The sequence below is a fragment of the Diplotaxodon limnothrissa genome, linkage group LG19 (assembly GCF_057381915.1).
Source record: "Diplotaxodon limnothrissa isolate DT_005_m linkage group LG19, D_limnothrissa_male_GT1.1, whole genome shotgun sequence".
Lineage (NCBI taxonomy): Eukaryota > Metazoa > Chordata > Actinopteri > Cichliformes > Cichlidae > Diplotaxodon > Diplotaxodon limnothrissa.
The window spans coordinates 32,907,291-32,927,717 of record NC_140614.1 but is presented as its reverse complement, the minus strand read 5'-3'; the positions used below and the strand labels follow the sequence as shown (position 1 = coordinate 32,927,717).

Sequence of the window (20,427 nt, the reverse complement as noted above, 5' to 3'; positions counted from 1 at the left end):
AAGGACGTTTTACCGTCACGTGGGTGCTCATCCCCGTTCCGGAAAGTGCGCCACTTTCCCACGTGACTAATGCTTTTCATGCTGCCTTCATGGACTGTCGTCAATGTTGTGTGTTACGGATTTTAATTTTAGAAATCAGAGTAAAAAAATCAATGTACAAATTAATTTATCTTTGTGATGGAGTCAATACAGTCCCAATGGACTCAGCTAACAGTAAATTAGTAATATATAGACAATTATATCATTTTTTGAAAACAGCAAGACTGGGCTCCAGAAATCAGATTATCATAAAACGTTTTCTTTATTGGCTCATGGAAACACATCCACGTTTTTGATTTGCGATATGGCTATAAATGTATTTATAAATCCAATATTTTGACTCACAAAAACAGTGGGATATTTAACTACAACACAACAAACACAGTTAGCGTGGATCAAAGCTTATATGTTTGTTTATTATATAATGAAGTGAAGGTAACTTGGAGAAACATGCTTCAACATGACACACTGCCAGCGCTTCCATCAAGGGAAGGGGGTGGGATAAAGACTTAAAACATCTGGATCATGCACTCTCTGGACTTTCCAACGCCAACCCACTTGACTAAGAAGAGAGAAAAGAGCACAAAGAGTTTTGGTTATGTGTGAGAAAATTTATATTGAGATACACGAGTGTTATTTTCTCTCACACGTACTAGGAACTCCAATGTGGTTCTCAATGAAGCGGATGTAGTTTTGTGCCTTGACTGGGAGGTCATTCCACTTCCTAGCTGCTGAAGTGTCTGTCTTCCAACCTGGGAAGGTCTCATATTCAACCTCCACTTTCTGCAAAACGTCCATGTTGGCTTTGTGTTGAAAAGAAACCAGTTATTACCAACTCTTTAATCAGTCAGTCCTAAACAAAGACCATCAAATTAGGGAAATCGTTTACTCTTTTCCACAACCTGGAAAGTGGGGAATCCTCTTCCCGTTGAGTTTGTAGGCAACTCCAACTTTAATTTCATCCAGCACATCCAGAATGTCAAGTTTTGTCAAAGCAATGCTGTTGAATAGATGTCACATTTAACATGTGCGGTTAATCAGTGTCAGGCTGTGTGACGGTGCAGGAAAATGGCATGCTCGTGGGATAAAACACAAAAACCACAAAGCAGCAGATGAGCACCAGTCCTAATCACTCACGCAGTGAAACCATTAATCATGTGAGCATATCTGACGATGACCAGATCCAGCCAGCCGCAACGTCGCTTCCTTCCCGTGGTCACACCCACTTCGTGACCCCTCGTCTGCAGCAGCTCTCCTATTGCCTACAGAAATAAGCAAGAAATAAACATCTCTGCCTGTTATGATCCTAAAGATCTAAAAATAAATAAATAAAAATACATGCATATTAAGTACACCTGAAGTACACACAGCCGAGTACAATAAAACATCACGAGTTGGAGGATGCCCTTTGAACATCTTGACCTTAGTCCCTATGGCCTGTTCCCGTTACAGGTAACATTAACCCCAGCACACACAGTAAATATATCCTTAACTAAGAGTCTGACCCTAAATTTATCCCTGCGAACATGTGATCTGGAAAAGAGGTAAAGAGCCGTCTCTCACAAAATTTGACAGCTGCACTCAGTGAGAATACCCCCCCTTCACACACAGGCCTGCCAGCCGTGCTGCCTGTGTGTCAGCTGGGGGATCACAAACAAACTGTATATGTCAAGCTGAATATCTGCGTGTTACATAACATGTCATGTGTCTCTTTTTACAATACACAGACCGTGAAGGCCAAAAGCCAAACGCGTGACAAGATTTGCCAAGTGCTGCTGCGATACCAGGCACTCACATTGAGCTGTTCGGTGGGGAAGGCTCCAATGCCGACTCTGGTCGTGTAGGCCTTCGCGACGCCAAACACGTCACCAATATTCATCGGAGGGATGCCGAGACCGGTGCATGCTCCTCCCACGGTGCAGTTTGATGATGTCACAAAAGGATATGTTCCTAGAGAGACAATTTTGTATATTACAGCAGCAGCGATTTCTTCCCTTTTCATCACCCATATCCAAAGTAAAGTGAAAAAAAAAAGCAAAACAACAAAACTATTGCTATGGCTCCTACCAAAGTCGATGTCAAGCAGAGCAGCATTGGCCCCTTCAACCAGAATTTTCTTAGGGGGGCCATGAAGAGCTTCGTACATATAATAAACACCGTCTCTAACCATCGGCCGCAATCTCTCAGCGAATTCCTCCATGAAGCAAGAAAACAGAGATATGTCTCAGTGCTGGAAACAATAACAGACAGTCACTCAATAACATCACTCTTATCAGTTTCTACCTTTAGTTTTTTCAGCTGGTCCTCAACGTCAACCGTCAAGGATGGATACATGGACTGATACTGTTGGACGAGATTCTTGAATCTAAAGAGATTTACCAGAGGTGTTACCCATGACATATCACTGTATACAAATGGATTTGACTCCTCTGCCTGAGTTTTACACACCATTCCTACCTAGTAGAGAAGTCCTTGAAGTCACCCAGGAGATCACATACGCGTAGACCAGTGCGAGATGCTTTGCTGGAGTATGCAGGTCCAATGCCCTTCTTGGTAGTTCCAATGCTATTACGTAAAACAATGTGTGAGATCAGTGTTGTATTCAATAAATTATCGTGTTGCGTCCTTTGGGAAAGGGTCAGGCTGACTCTGAATGGTGTCCTGCCCTCCTCACTATCGCTACCCTTACTTCTTTCCTTCTTGCGCTTGTCTTTCAGTTTCCTGTAAGCCATCAACAACCTGGTGGAAATCGAACACTGTGGAGAGACAGAAAAAACGATCGATAAGATGCAACCTTGAAGAGATGAATTAAACGGGCTATATATATATATATATTTTTTTTTTTTTTTTTTTTTTTAAACATGGAAACAAAGAACATCTTCATAGATGTACCGAGGTGAGCTCTGTCTGAGACAATGAGTCTCTTCTCCCAGCCTTTCAGACCTGGTCAGAGAATAGAAATCACATGATTACATGCTAATTTGAGTCCACACTAGTTTCACTCATTTCTGCTAAAAATACCTTTCTTGTCATTTTTATCCCCTTCTTCAAACAAACCAGGTAGATGTATAACTACTCCATTACCTAGAAGATGAAGGGAAAAAGCAAGTGAGGGTAAATATTTGAATAATAGTGCATCTCTGTAAATAATAGAAATTGAAGCCTTTACCAATAAGAGATATGCTTTTGGGGTTAATGATCCCACTGGGGAGAAGGTGGAAGTCGTACTCCTTCCCATCCACCACCACTGTGTGTCCTGCATTATTCCCGCCCTATGGATCAAAGAATGTTTATTATTGATAATTATAGTAACTGGCAATGAGCAAGACATACAATCAAACACCCAAGGCCACCTCATCACTTTTAGCCACACTAACATGCCCCGTCTGATTTTTATGATGAGTGATAAGTGCCCTCTTTCCTGAGCTTTTCGAGCATCTATTTTAACTAACAGACTTGGCTGTTGCTGGTGGATCCTCCACTCTGTTCCCCCCTGGATAAGACCTGGCCTTCTCATGTATCATGTCAGCCTGAGAATGTGACCCCTGGAGCCCGGTGGGTTGGGCTCTCAAGCCTTCAGAACACAGGGTTCTAGTCCTGTCAGTAGTACAACACTGCAGGCTGTTGACAGCCTTCTCCGTGCCTGCTGGAGCTGAAGAGACCTCTTGACCGTTATGTGTCTTATGCAAGGCCGGGTCACAGACTGACCTGTCTGGACCTGTTTTTATTGATGATTTAATGCAATCAGAAAGAGTCAGTCAGAGGAAATTTACCCGAGGTGTTAGGTCGATTACAAGCATTAAAAGAGTAGTCAGGGTTTCGAAAAAGTGCACTTATTCATGATGCCTGACAGTATTTAAGACATTCGTTTTGAGCTGTCACAGCTGCCTATTGCATATTTTAAATTCGTCACAAATATAAACACGTCGCTTTATTGTAGTGGGGAAAAATATCCACAGCTACACTCGCGTTAAATATACCGGAGCTGCGAGTGTTTTCGCTTTCGCACCTGTTGCACATTACCAGGCGCCAGCAAGTCACAGAATTTATCGTGAGATCACGAATTCATGCAAAAATACTCAGCAGCACCACTCACAGGCAAATCAAATCCACACGTTTACCTGACATCTGCAGACAATGTCAGCTTCGGTAGCCAGTAAATCCACGACCTTCCCTTTCCCCTCATCTCCCCATTGCGCACCGAGCACCACGGTCACTTTGTTCCCCGCGTCATTACGCGGTCGCTTCTGCCCGGTGGCAGCGGGTTGATTTGCGTTTTTTTGGTCTTTCCCCGACCAGCTGAGCGACATGATGGTGTTGCCTTGAGCCTGTCCGCCTCAAGAAGACCCAACTGTCTCCAAGAGCAGCATTGCCATATGTGTAACCGCATATCCGATGATGTCAGAGCCAGACGCACAGAAGTACGTAGCTGTGCTCAAACAAGTCAAAGCTGCTGAAGCACCGAGATAACAGTTTTTACACAACCGTCACGAAGGTGGAATTGCTTAAACATTACTTTTTGAGGCTTCTCTAACCGATTCAGATTGCCTCAATACCGCCATCTATGCGAATCAGACGATCAAAAACAGAACAGACGAACAGTATCTTCAATTTTATTAAAATATACCCAACATTAAAAGTTACAGTCCATTCTCGCTCTCCTTTATACGCATATATCCTGTCGCAGATCATTTGATTAACAAAGAAATTAAGACATAAGATTTGTATTATTTTATGATTCAATATCTCAAACCAAACACTGCATCTTTTTATGGGTGCTGCAAACATAAACAAAGCTTATAGCAAAAACACATTCACTGCATATTACAACAATTATACAAACATAAAGAACATTTAGCTTTTTTTCTCCCCCTCAAAATAGTCCTCATAAACACAAAAACCCTCCAGTTTACATAAAGTGACTCGGTAACGTGAAAACTAAGAGGAGAACTAAGGCTGATAGAGCTTTTGCCACTGTGGCACTCTCTTCCCCAAACATTAACTGCAGACTCAGTCGCGGTTTTAAAAAAAAACAACAACTCAAAACTCATCTTTTTAAAACTGCTTTTGGTTAATTTTTTGCCTGTTTTATTTTCTCTTTTTAAATCTTTTTATGACTTGTAATCTTATGTGCAGCACTTTGTGATTCTGTCTTGAAAGGTGCTATAGAAATAAACATTTATTGAAGAAAAAAAAAAAAAATCCCAGCCTCAGATGTGGTCGCTCTTCTTGGTCAGGATGAGGCTTCACAGAAGACTTCCACATCCTCCAATCAACATTATGGAATCCCAATAAAATAAACTGTTCTGAACTCCTGCTCGGAAGTCAGCATTTTCTTTTCCCTCTCGATTTTCTTTTTCTGGAGTCACCTAGAGAGAACAAATGCTCAAATCAATAGTGCGAATGAAAGCGTGTACTTTAATACCTTTCACAGTTATTTCTGTAAGCGACACTGCCGGCTCAAAGGCCCTTGGCAGAGAGGCGCTTTGCTTGCAAACACTATTATTGGCTTAGAGATGCCCAGAGTTTGAGTTAATTTTTTTTAATACATTTTATATCATGTACAGTATGTTTAATTAAAGTTTAATTAACAAAACAGCTTACAAGAAGCACACGAGACTGTTAGCAGGTTAAATCGTTGCAGATTCAGAGAATGGACAAGAATATATGGAGGAAGAAGAAGAGGACACAAAAGTGACAGCTTTCATGAAATAACTGTCCACAATGGCTTCACAGAGACTCCACAAACGGCGAGGCTGTTTGAGATCAGAAAACTTAATTTCAATAGATTAACCACTAATTAAAGATGAGTTATTATTGCACAAGACAATACTTTTATTTTGCCCCCCGGCTCAAGTTTAACAGATATCACAAACCCCAAGAGTTTAGCCCGACAACCAGCTAAACTGGGAGAGCGTTAAGAGAGACGGCCGTGTGTTAAAAGTCGGACAACACAGACAAATGAGATCCAGATTCCGGTTAGACCAACAGATGACGTGTTATTTGGAACAAAAGCTCTGACGATGATTGAGTTAATTTCCGGCTTACGGTTTGCCATCCCATCGACTTGACCTACCTCACTGCAACACACAGCCTGTTTTATGTTTAGTGTGTCCTTTCCCACTGTTACCTTGTGTTTCAGAACGGAAAACAGAACATTCAAACAAAAAGGGACCACAGGTTTTAAAAAATCCATTCAGTATTCAATCTTCAAGACAAATGCTGCACGCTGCATTCATACTATTTAATTTAAATGATATGTATTCATGTAAAATATTTATGCACATATAGTAAAATAGCCCATACATAAGATATAAAATGTTAAATGGAATAAAAACAACACTAACAGAGGATTCGCTTTAAGAAACGTCAAGAGGCTAGCATTCCAGAGATGGCCTTTATTGAAGTGAATGGATAGGTTACCTTGATTACTCTTCTTTTTGTTTCGTTTAAAGAGCTTCATCTGTTTCTTTGGGTCTGGCTTAAGGGCTTCGGACACAGATGCCAGATCTTCTGGTTCCAGTGCATCTTGGACGTCGCATTGCACGATGCCTTCATCGAGCGTAATCAGGCTCTTTTTGGGGTCTGCAAGTTTGCAACTATCGACCTCGTCTTGGCCAGACATTTTCGCCCCCGTGTACGCGGTCTCCTCGTGCCACTTCTCTTGCCCTACAGTCTCTGGTAAATGGCTTGGTTTATTAGTAGTTTTTCCTTTCCCCTCTCCCACAATATCGCTTTCCATGCTCCGCTTTGTGTCCGTACTTGGAATTTCTTTGACATGAACGTTTACGCTAAGATCCGTTGGCTGCTCGGGGGCCGGGCTGGGTGTGTCGTCAAACGTAGCCTCCAGCAGGTCAGAGTCTGAGAGGGATGAAGGACTGATGACGCTGGTCTCTGCTGAATCTAGTGAAAAGCCATTTGTGGGGAGGCATGGTTGGTGGTCCCCTTTAACCTGAGACTGAGCTTGAGTCACATCTATGGGTGATGCTGCATCTTTCTCTGGCTGCAGAGATGTAGGTCTTCCCAGGAGTGCCGCTGGAGCTGTCTTTCCTGGGAGTGTGCTTGGAGGTGCGGCTGTGCCGTCGTGCACTGCATTCAGCTGAGGAGCCGGCAGAGTCTCTTCTGACGGGCTTATAAAGCCGTTCACCTCGCCCGTGCTGTTGTGGCGACCCTCTGTCCGAGACGCGGTAGGAGCGGAAATGGTGGCCATGTCGACGGCTTCTTCGCCTACAGACTTCACACTTGATCCTGGGGGACAGAACAGCCGATCAGTTAACAGAATTAACATCTGAAGTTAGGGGATGTTCTGCAGCGAGCAATGAGACAGGACGACTAGAGGCTCTCCATAAAAAGAAATGCTCACGTGGGCTCCACAAAGCAAAAAACAAAAACAAACAAAAAGCAATGGCGCTAACTTAGCGAGACGGGAGGCGGTGCAGAAGCACAAATAATCCAACAAGGCAGTTTTGTGGCTCGCGGTTAAGCGGATCAGGAGCGGAGCTAGGAACTGCGGATGGAGACCACGGCCTCGTATCCTTACCATGTGGGCAGGTATCCCTACGCATTTCACTAGAAGGGAGGCTTTCCGAATCGCACCTTGGCCGGGTCTTTCTGAGGCTGAAACCTTTTCTGATGTCCGCCAGGAGGTTTTCTATGATGCAGCCGTCGTTCTGCGGCACAAAACCTTTCTTGACTAAAAAGAAGGGCACAAAGAGGACATGGGAAACACGATAGTCACATCACATCTTGTTCAAAATTTTCTAGTACAGTAGAAGAACACAGCGCTCTTCACAACTTACTTATTTTCCCATTCTCTCCTTTCTGTCTCTTGGACTCTTCCTCTGCCAGCTGCTTCTTTCTCTTCGCAGCCTTGGCCACCTGTTCTGTCCGAGTTTTGTTTTCCTGTTATCATTAAGGAAGGATTTCACTATCTCGCAAGTACAAAATGTACATAGCAGTTTGTCTTTGTGTCATTTGGGCCGTAGCATATTAACATGTCTTAGTTTTCCACAGGTTATTGATACAAATGTTACAAACAAAACACTACCTCCCACACACAAGAGGAAGATTTAACAGTGCCAAGTACACACACACACACACACACAATCTTAAGATTGTCTCATAATGCTTGACATCAACCAAAGCGGCCTCTGACCTTCAGCGCCTTGATGAAGAGTCCTCGGAAAGTCCTGATGGTACCAAAGAGTTCCTCCAGTGACAGCTGATTGGCATCTTCACATAAATAGACAGCCAGTTCACCCTTTTTCGTCTCAATCGCGGCGAATCTCTCGTTTAATTCTCCGAACAACTCCAGATTTGCCTGCAGCAGAGAGAGAGAAGCATTTGGGATGTGGATCCAGCTGCCAAGAAAACAGTGCCGAGTTATGCAGTTTTGCAGCCATTTGGAGAAAAAGCAAAGATTGACATTTTACCTCGAGAACTTTTGCATACTGCTCCTTCACCTCCTCCGCAGAGTTGGAGACTTTCTTGGCTGTCTCATTCAGCCGTTTGAGTAACGCACTGGCTTCTGACTGAACAGAGTCCAGGTTAATTCTGAGGAGCAAGGGTGACAAGCGCCAAGTGTTAGAAATCTTTGACAAAATAGTTGAAGAAAAAAAAATTAAGACTAAGTTTGCATGAAAGATTTCCATACCCTGCTGCCTTTTCACATATGGCTATTTCATCCGGTAGAGCCAACAGCTCTGGGTGGTTTGCCTCTGCTTCCTTTGCAAAACAAGCCATGCAATGGGTGATTAAACAATTTCATGACTGAGGAGAAAAAACCCCCCAAAAGACACTGCAGTAGCTGCTGGCCGGTTTGCGTACCTCCAGGATGTGATGAAGCAGCGTAATGCGGCTCTTGTTGGCCTTGGTTTCTGTGAGCTTGAGCAGGGAGCTAATCTTGAACCCCTCGGCGTTCCCAGTGTGACTTCCCTGAAAGTGGACCAGTGATTAAAAATGCAAACTGTCTAAATGTCAGCTCAACTGACGGAGAAATGAGGGATGAGGTTCTTACATAGTTGAGAAAATTTCCCACGTCGAGGATGAGCCTGCAAAAACTGGGCATGAGCGTGCTCGTTCTAAGAGCTGGGAAACCAGTGACATTGTGTTAACATATAAGACATATTTTAAGCTAGCCAATTAAAACAAAGTTCACCCTTAATCAAATTTCCTTATTTTTCCACAATCAGGCCTGTTGTGCTATTTTCATAAATGATGTCCCAGTTATTTAGCAAATAGACAAGCTTCGTTGTGCAGGAACTTTTTTCTTGCTTAAGTGAATGCATCGTCATCACTGAACAGAAGGAAGCCCACATCCATCCCCACGTGAAGCATGCGCCTGTGACAGATAACAGGACGTAAACATTAATGATACTCCTCTCACCTGGGCTGTAATGCCATCTACTCGCATTAAGCTGGTGGATATATTCATCTACTCAATTTCCTTCCTCCCCAAACCACTGCCTTATCCTCTTCCTGAGGCACTCCCAAGCCAGCTGACACACATAATGTCTCCAGTGTGTCCCAGGCTTTCTCCCTGTTGGATATGCCCAAAACGTCTTCACCTAGGAGGCGACCGGATAGCATTGTAGTCAGACACCCACTCACCTCAGCTGGCTGTGGAGGAGTGAACGCGGATGACTACGTTCCTCACCTGTACAAACAGTGCTCAGTCATGACAACATGATGCGGATGGACTAATCAAGCTGACAGCTTCGCCTTCACACTCAGCTCTTTCTTCACCATAACAGACTAACACACTGCCCGCATCACCGCATATCGTGCAGCAAATCCATTTGCCAATCCTGCACTCCTCCACTCACGAACTAAACCTGTAAATACGTGAACTCCTCCACATGAGACGATAGCTCAGCTCCACCCTTTTCCTGGCGGAGGATCGTGGGCTTCGCTCTGTCTCACTTGGCTTCAAGCCACCTCGGAGATGGATGTGGTGGCTAGAAGTGCTCAATAAAACACACATTGTGCAAAAAGCCAGCATGATTCGGAGAATGCAGAGCCAGACACCCTTCCAGGTGTAGATGGCTCGGTAAAGAGAGAAAATAGTTCCCACACAAAACTGCTCAAAATAAGAATTATGGATTTGGTTTTTTTTTTAGTAGCTGCATCATGATTTCTGGAAAGAGACGTTGCAGTTGCACAAATCCAACATTTTCTGCTTTGAATATCCTCAAGGCAAGTGCCATGTGCTTTCATTGGAGTCAAGAGTTCAACAGATACACTGATGAAAAGCCAGAAAACTGATTTTAAGGTGAACCCCTCCCTTAAGAATTATAGCTGAATGCATGCGAACACAGGTGAGGGACTAAGGTTTACTTACAGTGGCAGGCCTCCTCCATAAACTTGACTTTAGGTTTGAGCATCTCCAACACTGATGCAGTTTCCTCGCACAAAAGCATGCACTCAATCCTCAACTGATAACTGAAGAGAAGAGCGAGAAGAGAAGAAGTCACGCACACGGCAGCCACGCAAGCAACACTTAAAGCAGAAATAAACTTAAAAGAAGGGGGGGGGGGGGTTACCACGGCACAGTAAGGAGAGCGGTGTAGAAGCGATCGACGTTTGCCAGCTTGTCTTTCTCTCCCTGGTAGGACTTCAGATTCTCCATCTACGTGAAAACACAAAGCACTGACTCAGACAAAGCACCATCATTCTCAAGCAGGGCCTTAATTGGCAGATAAAAACACTCGAGGTAAGGATGTTGGCAGCACAAACCTCATGCTTCTCTGGCAGGAGCTTAAGCAGCTGTTTTAGCACCTCCACGTCAAACCGAGTCCGATCCCCACTCTGGATCATGCCCACAAACTCCTCGTTTGTGCTGGACGGAGAGAACATAAAAGGTAGAAACACGAGCAAAACGCATCAAATCACAAAAATGTGTTTGATATCTCACCATTTGAACTGCTTGAGGAATATATTCACGTTCAAGCTTTTCTTTGGGTCGATGAACGTGATCTATAAAAAGGTGGGTGGAGAAGGGGGGTGTAAGAGAACAAAAACAGGATTACTGATTGTTCGCCTCTGCTTATTAGCAGTGTTTTTCTGAGTGTTTCTGCTCCGAGGAGCACCGTCGAGAGCTGACCAAGCACACCTCTTTAGGCTCCTTCTTGACAGGAGCAGCTGCCCCCTTGTCTTTGTGTTCGGCCACCGGGAGGCAGAACAGCTGCTCGATGCTGCTGTAGTCGGGCTCGTGAGGAGGCGGCTCTTTCTGAACCGAGGCCCACATGGAGTGACCATCTGTGTGCACGAAGGAAAAGAGTAACCCGTCATGAGCTTGTGCGGCTCCACTTTTGTACGGACATTGTGCCAAGTGATCATCTCTCTCCTTCCAGAAACTTGAGGGAAGCCTTCGACACCCACATTAATTAACACCCAATTTTGGATGGTTTAACAACTCAGAGCGCTATTCATGTCAGCGCTCCACTCCCATCAACTGTCCACTACACAGATGGCAGCAGCCAATGCCTTTGCTTAAATTCCTCATAATTATTGCTATTTAAAAATGTGGGACCTATACTGTATGAGCTGATAATACAGATTTATGCAACAGAAGAATTAGTATGAGATTTGACAGTTATTAAAATTAAAATAAAAAATTTTAAAAAATGGAGGTTTTATCCGCTTACCAGTAACAGTGCGAAGTTTCTGCCAGTTGAGCTTCTTCATCCTCAGAGTGGGACAGCGGCTTGTCTTTGAGGGCGCGCTGCAGCCCAGGGCCAGGCTACTCTGGGCCACAATCATGCCTGTTGGAGGTGGAGGCGGAGGAGGCATGCCGGGTAAAGGTGGAGGCGGTGGTGGCCCACCACCCATCCCTGGTAAGGGCGGGGGAGGAGGGGGGACCCCTGGTCCAAAGGGCAGAGGAGGTGGTGGTGGTGGTGGGGGAGCCATTCCAGGCAATGGAGGAGGTGGCGGGGGACCAGCACACCCTCCAGGTAGCGGTGGAGGAGGTGGCGGCGGTGGTGGTGGCGGGCACTGCTTAGAGGGCGGTAGAGGGGGTGGTGGGGGTGGCGGTGGAACAGAGGTACACAGTGGCCTTTTAGGGGACGGTGTGCTTTTGTTTGGCTTCTCCGTGTACGGGTGATCCAGCTCCGTCTGCACAGCCTTATCCACTTTGACCCGCAGTCCGTCCACCTCGTGCCGATCGTCGCAGCTTTTTCTTTTAAAAACCATCAGCCGCTGCATGATCTTCTCACAGGACTCCATCTGAGCTGCAGCACAAAACCAGAAAACACACACACGATGTGAATTAGCTTCCCACTCTACAACAGAAGCTTTCAGCCATCCTAACACCGGCTCCCTGCCTTTCATCTCAAGGCGATCTATATGCCTGAATAATCACTCGTCTTCACCATGTGGCCACTAAGCAGCCATTAGCCTCTTTTAAAGTGTTGATCTGGAGTGAAAGCATTGTTGCTGCTGTGCTGACTCACAGTCCTGGGCGAGCAGTATGGCTCTGTTAGTGATGGCCTCCAGAGCCAGCCAGATGTCAGGGCGCCCTGGTCCCAGCACCAGCAACGTCTGCAGGATGGACAACAGCTGGAGAGAGGCTGGGGAGCTGCTCACCTGCACACAAACACCCACAAGAACATTAAGCTTGATAATTTGCACAAGGATAATAAGGTATTTTAATCTGTAGCTTATTAACAGATCCCTCTCTTTACTGTGACACTTCTGAGAGAAAAGCCGCATTCATGCAGTGTTCTGCTTGATGGACTATATTTTTTATTAGGAGGAGTTGACAGAGCCATTTCAATAGGCTTTTCTCACCTTGTTAAAAAGTGTAGTAAAAACCTCCAGGTGATTACTCATATCAATGCCCCCATACACTCGCAGGAGCTCTTCCTCATCTTCAGCCATCGCCTCTTCAAAAGCTTCGCACTGAATAATCAAGTCTTCATCCTCCTGCTCCCTGCAAACGCACACACGCGTATTACAGTCATAGCTCGGTTCATAGTTTAGTTCAGTCCCATTTTCAGTGTTTTTTCCTTAAAAAGTTCTGACAAGGACCTTTGATCCAATTTATGCCATTAATGGAAATACATCACAAAACTATTTTTCTAAAAGCACCATTTCACTTGCGGTGATTATAGCTTTTAAAAAGGAACCTTTAAAAATGTACCTCAGCGACTTTATTGCGGAAATTAAGAGGCTGAAAAAAATAATCAAATGTGAACACCAGAAGGATGGCTCACCTCAGCTTTGGCAGAACATCAAGTAACTGAAGCCCTGCAAGCAAAATGACACAGCTCCGAGTAAAACAACAAGAAATCATGAAATGTCTTACAAACAGTGTCGCCTGCCGCCACACAGGACTATATGTTAGTTTGGGGGGAAATTCCAGGAAGTCACGGGTGAACAATCAGAAAGGAGGCGTGGCCAATCAGGTGGCTGATTGGTCCAAACCAATTGGGCCAATCAGGTGGCTGATTGGTCCAAAACTAATATGCTGGGGGAGAGAAGCTATGGGATATTTCTCAAACCATCATGAATGTGGTGCTCTTCAGGAAGCTTGGCGGTTAACACTTGTTCCTCATTTAAAATAACTGTTAACTTAGTCAAAGGTTAAACCAGTGTTTGCACAGAATATACACTAGTGGCCCTCAGAGGAAACGGCCTACTCTGCATTCAAGGTTTAATGCTGCCCAATTATTCTGAGAGTGGTGATATTTTCATTTCTGCTGATTTGTGGTGCAAAATGAATGAATTACACCATCTAATAAAGGCTTGAATTTATTTATTTTTTAATTCTCAGGCATTTTGTAAAAGTGAGAATGAGGCCAGGAGACCTATTCTTAGTCAGACCCAGTGACAGATATATTCGTATGAGCGCTCCTGCCCATGGCCTGCTTTCCCCCTTTGTATTCACTTTGAGCTAACAGTTTACCCACAGCGTCACCTTTTCCTATAACAGGACAGTAAAGGAATTAACTGTTGAGGAGCAGCCAAACCTACCGATGAACTCCTTTCTCATCCTATCCCGCTGCCTGAGGTCCTCTGTCCCAAAGATGAGAGCGTTGATGACACTGAGGAGCGTGACCATGTAAGGGACGTTATCTGTGGCCTGGAGCTCGTTCATAATCACGCTGAAGCGATACTGCTGTGTCTTTACGCCCTGAAGGAGAAACCACATTTGAGATGTGAGAGGAAAGTCAGAATGGAGCTCTGCTAACTTTTCTACAGGTTTAATCTGCTTGCCTTGTAATGTTCCAGGGCGTCAAGTGCCAGCCGATGACCGTCCAGAGAGAACATGCTGAGGGCTGCAAGAAGCTCAAACACCTGCTTCTTCACCATGGTGTTGGAGGTGTCCAACGCTGTGTAGCATAATGATTGCACACATCAGCAAAGGATGAATTCTCCTATTTTCCATATCAGTTTTCCTTAAAATAATTCCCCCGTGTCTACTCTTTCCGCTTTGTGTCCAGACCTAAAGTAAAAGGATTGTTTTGCCGTCTTTGAGGCAACACTACTTGAACTTTGCCCTCTAAAGATCTGTTGCTGTACTGTAGATAAATATGTGTCTGTAGGTGGGGAAATCCAATATTCACAGCACACTGTCACATTACAAATTCAGGGATGTCCCGAAGCGACCCTTAATGACTCATGTCTGCATGTTAAAGCTGAGGCCATGCCTGGAAAATTCAGCTTGACAGAATGAGTCACAGAGAACCCTTTAATCATGTGAGCTATGACCACTTTAACACAATATTACAAATGTTACATAAAACACGAAAAAAAAGGTCAAATCTCCTGCCATTAAAGAGGAGACGGCTTTATTTGAAAGAACTTTTAACAATGAAATATCTGGAACGTTTATTTCCATGTGAGACTGAGCAGAGGCATCAACACGACACTGGGAAAGCGCATTTGTGGTCAACCTTGGGAGAGCTTCCGAATGTATCCCTCGTTTTCTATGATGAAGTGAATCCCCGCCGTCGAGTTCATCACTGCTCGGACGCAGCTGACGCAGGTGAGCTGCAGGAGAGCATCTGCAATGCGAGAGCATCCGCGCCCGGAGAGACGGTCCAGGGCCTCCAGGAGGAGATCCAGCCCGCTTAACTCCAGGAACTGCACCATCCATGTCTGATCGCTGCCTTCCAGGCGACGCTTCAGCCCAGAGTAGTTGACGACAGTGGGGACTTGGAGCAGTCTGATGCACAGCTCTGGATCAGAATTCTCCAGGTTGGCTTCCTGCTGAGTGTCAGAGTCCTGCGAGGAACCCAGGCGATCCCTGACCGCCGCCCACTTCTTTTTCCCATCTGATTTTCCAGACATTGCTGCTGTATAAACTGCAGGTGGGGAGAAAAAAAGAGAAACATTTACAGTTCTGCAAGTGCTGTACAGATGAAGCGAAACAGCTCTCAGGAAATTCTGCAAGTTGGTAGCGTGCAGATACCGCCTGCCTGCTTGCGCCGACATGCTGTAATCTTGTGTGGCAGAGGGCTATCATTGTTATCCAAACCACAGAAAACAGGCCAAAACTATTCTTTATCAAAAGCAGAATGGAAAACGACAGCTTTGCACTTTAGAAACGAGTAAAAGATACGTCAGCGGCCATCACCAGCTCTGCCAAACATTCCATCTTAATCCTGCTTGAGCGAGTCTGACTGCCAGCTCATCAGAACTCTGCACAAAGCCAGGCTTGATGCTATTTGGATAACCTGTTCAGTATTTTCAACAACAATAAATTAAATGCCAAGTTAGCTGGAATTAAACTGCAACGTTTGGGAGGCGTGCTTGTGAAGAGCTGATACAAAGAAGGAAGCTCACGCACTGATGGGCACACACGATCCCTAAAAGTCGCCTTTTTCTGGTGTATTTTCCCATCAGTGCAATCCCCACTTTCACCAATCCGTCTCAACCAGAGCCTCGAAATAAATAACACAGGCACATTCCTACACACGGAGAAAGTCAACAGGGTAAGAGTTTAATCCAAAAAAGGGGAAAACTTTGCCCCGAAAGTCTAAAAATACTTTGTTTCCAAACTTGAAGTTGCAATATTAGCTGCTCCACCACAAGAAGGCTCCTGTGTCCCCAGTTGTTGATTTTACACTTGGCACGGAAAGGATATACAAACGAGACAACGGAGCGAGCACGGAGAAACAATGCAGGGCAAAAAAGGTCAGGAAAGGAAAACGGCCAGGAAGGAATTCCAGCCTTCACCAGTCCTCTTTATCAACCTAAGCAACAACATAAGGCTCTGCTTTCTGCATGTTAGATGCTCTGTAAACGAAACTGCTTGCAAATGTCTTCGCTGACTCCTATAAGTGGGTATTTTCTCTGAGAACAAAGCTGCTGTCTTGTGAAACATCCTCCAAATTGAATTTCAATCCGCTCTGCGGAGTCAAGGTAAAAATGAAGCCTTTCTTTTCTCACTTTTTTTCTCTCCTGGCAAAGCATTTGTCACTTCTGACTGCAGCATTTCAGTCCTGCTGCCAGTGTGAGAGTGTTACCGTGGCAGCAAGCAGCCAGACAATGGTCTTTTACAATAGGCCTTCTCAATGCTCTTCAAAGGGCCGTGTTCATCAGTCACAAAATGGATGCATGCTCCCTAACCCCCTTCCTCCTCCTCTTTCTCAGGCTAATAAGACTTATGGCCACTAATCCTTTACACACTTTCTGATTCAGAGGTACAGCTTGCTCTCATTTCCAAAGTAACTGGAGAACAAAAGTTGCAAATTGACGCCTGTAAACGGGAGAATTTTCACAGTCATGAATACTGTGAAGTTACTGGGAGTCATTAAAATGCGCTGAGAATTTTGTTAAGTGGATTCCACAGCTGACTCACACACTTCCAAAGAGAGGCTGGTGTGTAGAAAAAGCGTGCCGCGACTTGGCATGACTTGGCAGCACAGTTTGGGAACTTTTCAGAAGGGAAGGAAAGGACTTTCCTGGGAGAGGAAGCTTGGCTTGTGATAAATACACTGGTGGTATGACAGCTCCAGTTCCTCCTTTGATGCTTTAGTTTCATTTCTAAGGAGTGCTTTCCGACTTAAGACACATTCTATCCAAGCACAAATATCTGGGCTACATGCTGAGCAACATCAGAGATGATGTGTAGGGAAACAACACATGCAATTCAAAAATGATCGTATAGTACAAAAAGTCTGAAATCAGTAAAAAGGCTGCTGAAGTTTCACGTAAAAAGTGCTCACTTGGTTGATCAGGTGACTAAGATGCCAAAAGACGGTGTCAAAACAGCGTCATTAGTGTGCCCAAACATCCTGCCTGGAGAATTTCCACTGTGTCATTCCACTTTGCTTTCTCTGCACTTTCCTGTGTGCTCTCTACTCCTCTATCAATTAAAGCCAACAAAAAGTCTATACTTGTTTGCAAGTCATACACCCACCCACCTGATTAAATCTACAGTGTTGATGTCAGACACAGGCCCTCCAAATCCAGCATTTCTCAATAAAAGAAATCAGTGCTTATCAAGACTTATTCATTCGTTCAAATTCAGATTTCTATTTATAGAAAATTACAGTTTTTTTTCTACTTCAGACACAAAGCTTTTAGATGCCAACCCAGAATCTCCCTGAACTCCCGTTTCCCATTACCTGACTGATCAAAAGCCATTCACGCGCAGTAGATAAGCAACTATAAAGGAACAACAAATAAAAGGAAAAAAGGCGACACACCTTTTAGTGGTGCATAATAAAAAGAAAAGAAAAGAAGTAAGATAGCTGCTTAAATTCCTATGTAGATCTAGCAGTTTAGTTACGTCGAGTGATCCTCTGGTTAACTGCTCCTCAGCACTAATGTTTGCAGCATATTCTTTTCTGCACTCCTCAAACATAAGCCACTTTCATTTTCCGACCTTGTCTGCCAGAACATGTACCACTAATAGCAGGCTGATTCACTGCATCAGGACAAACCTACTCACCGGTCCTCTGGTTTAGCCGCCTACACAAGCAGCCCACTGCTACAGTACAACCTCAACACTTGTGAACATGCAGGGACATCTCCACTGACTTATTTCCTCAGAAGCATATGCACAGATTCTGTGTGCAGGGCCATGTATGACAGTAATCACAAACAGTAAATAAACAATATACAGTCTACTGAGACACCAGATTGAGCAGAAATTGTATGAAATTTGAGACTATTTCATTTAAACACTGAAACTACGGCTGAAATCACGTAAATCCCTTTATGGATGATGTTAATTAGAGTTTGAGTATTTACAAATAATTAAGCGTTAATCCACACTTTAATAATCTTGTTGCCCCCCCCCCCACTCCACTCTGTATTTACATAATGATTATTGCAGCAGAGCACATCTGGTGCTCGTTTAAGGAGCATCCACATCCACACCTCCTCTGATGTCTTTCCGCTTTTCGAGGGAGTGACAGGCATGCCTGTAAAGTCTTCAAGCGCATTCTGGAGTTAAAACGCAATTCAGTGTTAGTGTGGCCCCAGACTGACCGCGCACGTAACATCGGCATTTTTGACTAAAGCCACGCGTGACAACCCGCGATGTCCAAGTTACAGCCTTGAAACTGCAGCTGGACATTTTTGGCCAAACTGTTTTGTTTTCCAGCCTTTCAGCCTCTCTGGCAGCGCGGCTTTTAAAGGGACAGCCTGTTACTACCTCCACACTGTCACTTTGAGAGCCTGCATTGCACACTGCTCCATTATTACCGACCGTTTGCGCTGCGATTTTCCCACATATCAGGAAACATAACGGGACTTAGTCACCTCAGAGTGGCGAGAAAAACACGCAAGAAAACACATTGATAACAGCATCTACCGTCACATCACATATAGGCGCTCAAAACGGCGTCGCACTATTACAGATCACCTATCGGCTGAGTGTGATGCCTTACCTGCCTTTATTCCATTAATATAACTACACCTCAAAAATCGCGTCCTCGGCAGTGTCTCGTTTAGGGGGGCGCTTTGCAGTCATCCAGACTCTCATTACTGAGGAAAAAAGACGAGACGAGGACCTCTAAAATATCGGCACTGTGCGGCAGGTCAGTCCTTCATGGTATGCGATGGTCCCTTTCAAGTCGCTACAGCCCCTCTGCTTCCACACAGTTGTGAAACAGCGACGGTGTCAAAGCAGCGTCATTAGTGTGCCCACACATCCGCTTTGGACTTTCAGAATAAACTCAACAGCGAAGAAACCGCAAATCCATTATTATTATTATTATTATTATTATTATTATTATTATTATTATTATTATTATTATTATTATTATTATATACGGTTTTAAATGCTGTTAAAAATACTAACGTGGATGGGTAAAAGGCTCTCGATGTTTTATTTTTAAGCCAAAGCTACTCGATTTCCGGTCCCTACTGCGTGCAACTTGAGTCCTGTTTAGCTGCTGAAGGCAGCCAGTGGTTGCCTGCTCCCACACTCACCCATCCCATCAGCTGGACCTCTGCTTCAGGCAGCCAGTTGCGGGAGGGAAAATAACTTCTCCGAATCAATCAGCGACTCCTTGCAGCACACAGCGCAGTGGCAGAGCACAATCCTATTATAGTCTTGAGTTAATGTGGTTATCTCACAACTGATGAAATAATAACCAGACTTCTGCAGGTCTAACTGCTCCCAGGAACCTTGTGTACAACACGTAGCAGTATTTCCAAGTCTGATTTAGAGGAAATTAGTCATCCTTCTTTATTCTATGGAAGGGGGCATTTTTAATTTTAACACAATCTGGAATCATCTGAATCCACGACACAGAAATAACCCGAAGACACTTAGACATAATCTTTTCTCTAAGATTTTTAGCTTCAGTGATTTTAGGGAAGTCTTTCAACAAATCCACTGCTTCACTAATAAAAGCAGTTATCCTTCATGTCTTGGGGCTACTTAGCTTGCTAGAATTCCACTGCCTTAAGAAAAGGGTAGATATATGAAAACTTGTGATGCTTTAGACAGCAACGTTTCACCAGCACAAGAGTTTTTGTTATTGTGAAGGAGAATGAAAAAAATGAGAAATGAGCAGCATGAGTATCATGTGTCTGTATCTCTCCTAATGGAGACTATGCAGGATAGCTGTAATACACAGGGATGGTTTGGTCTAAACATAAGCCACTGAGCAAATATTATGAACTCATAATGAGCAGCTCACTAGCTGAGCTTGTTGAACAGGATCAAGAAACATCAGCAGGAATCAAATATCTGACCTTCAAAGTCAAATTCAGCTTCATTGTCTCTCTTTCCTGTGTTGTTGTACAGTACAACAACACAGGCTACACTGTATCCAGTGTACTGTAATGCACACTGGATACAGCTGAAGCTGATGAATGAAGAAAGGAGCAAGAGGAGGATGGATTACTATTCATTATGTGTGGAGGAGGGCGGGGCAGCTATAGAAAGGATGAAGGGTGGATAAGGTATTTGGTCCTTTGAACTAA

The 20,427-nt window shown here is 44.3% G+C and overlaps 2 protein-coding genes across 2 annotated transcripts; both read right to left on the bottom strand.

The window, feature by feature from the left end:
• Positions 1 to 275: 275 nt before the first annotated feature.
• On the bottom strand, positions 276 to 4,405 carry adss1 (adenylosuccinate synthase 1). Its single transcript, XM_085342336.1, has 13 exons — positions 4,161 to 4,405; positions 3,209 to 3,311; positions 3,061 to 3,123; positions 2,932 to 2,982; positions 2,729 to 2,795; positions 2,497 to 2,604; positions 2,323 to 2,404; positions 2,107 to 2,233; positions 1,835 to 1,989; positions 1,177 to 1,301; positions 942 to 1,039; positions 693 to 842; positions 276 to 601 (listed from the first exon to the last, which is right to left on the bottom strand). Exons 1-13 carry the CDS (start codon positions 4,347 to 4,349, stop codon positions 549 to 551), a joined length of 1,371 nt encoding a protein of 456 aa, XP_085198462.1. The 5' UTR covers positions 4,350 to 4,405; the 3' UTR covers positions 276 to 548.
• Positions 4,406 to 6,316: 1,911 nt separating this feature from the next.
• Positions 6,317 to 19,082, bottom strand: LOC146612625 (inverted formin-2). The gene is made up of 21 exons (XM_085379264.1): positions 18,882 to 19,082; positions 14,934 to 15,344; positions 14,254 to 14,369; positions 14,011 to 14,170; positions 13,251 to 13,284; positions 12,826 to 12,967; positions 12,489 to 12,621; positions 11,685 to 12,266; positions 11,150 to 11,295; positions 10,952 to 11,013; positions 10,774 to 10,876; positions 10,581 to 10,666; positions 10,379 to 10,479; positions 9,056 to 9,126; positions 8,866 to 8,973; positions 8,693 to 8,763; positions 8,472 to 8,592; positions 8,195 to 8,359; positions 7,839 to 7,941; positions 7,580 to 7,732; positions 6,317 to 7,287 (listed from the first exon to the last, which is right to left on the bottom strand). The coding sequence occupies exons 2-21, from the start codon at positions 15,328 to 15,330 to the stop codon at positions 6,317 to 6,319; spliced, it is 3,825 nt and encodes a 1,274-aa protein (XP_085235390.1). The 5' UTR covers positions 15,331 to 15,344; positions 18,882 to 19,082.
• Positions 19,083 to 20,427: the final 1,345 nt, after the last annotated feature.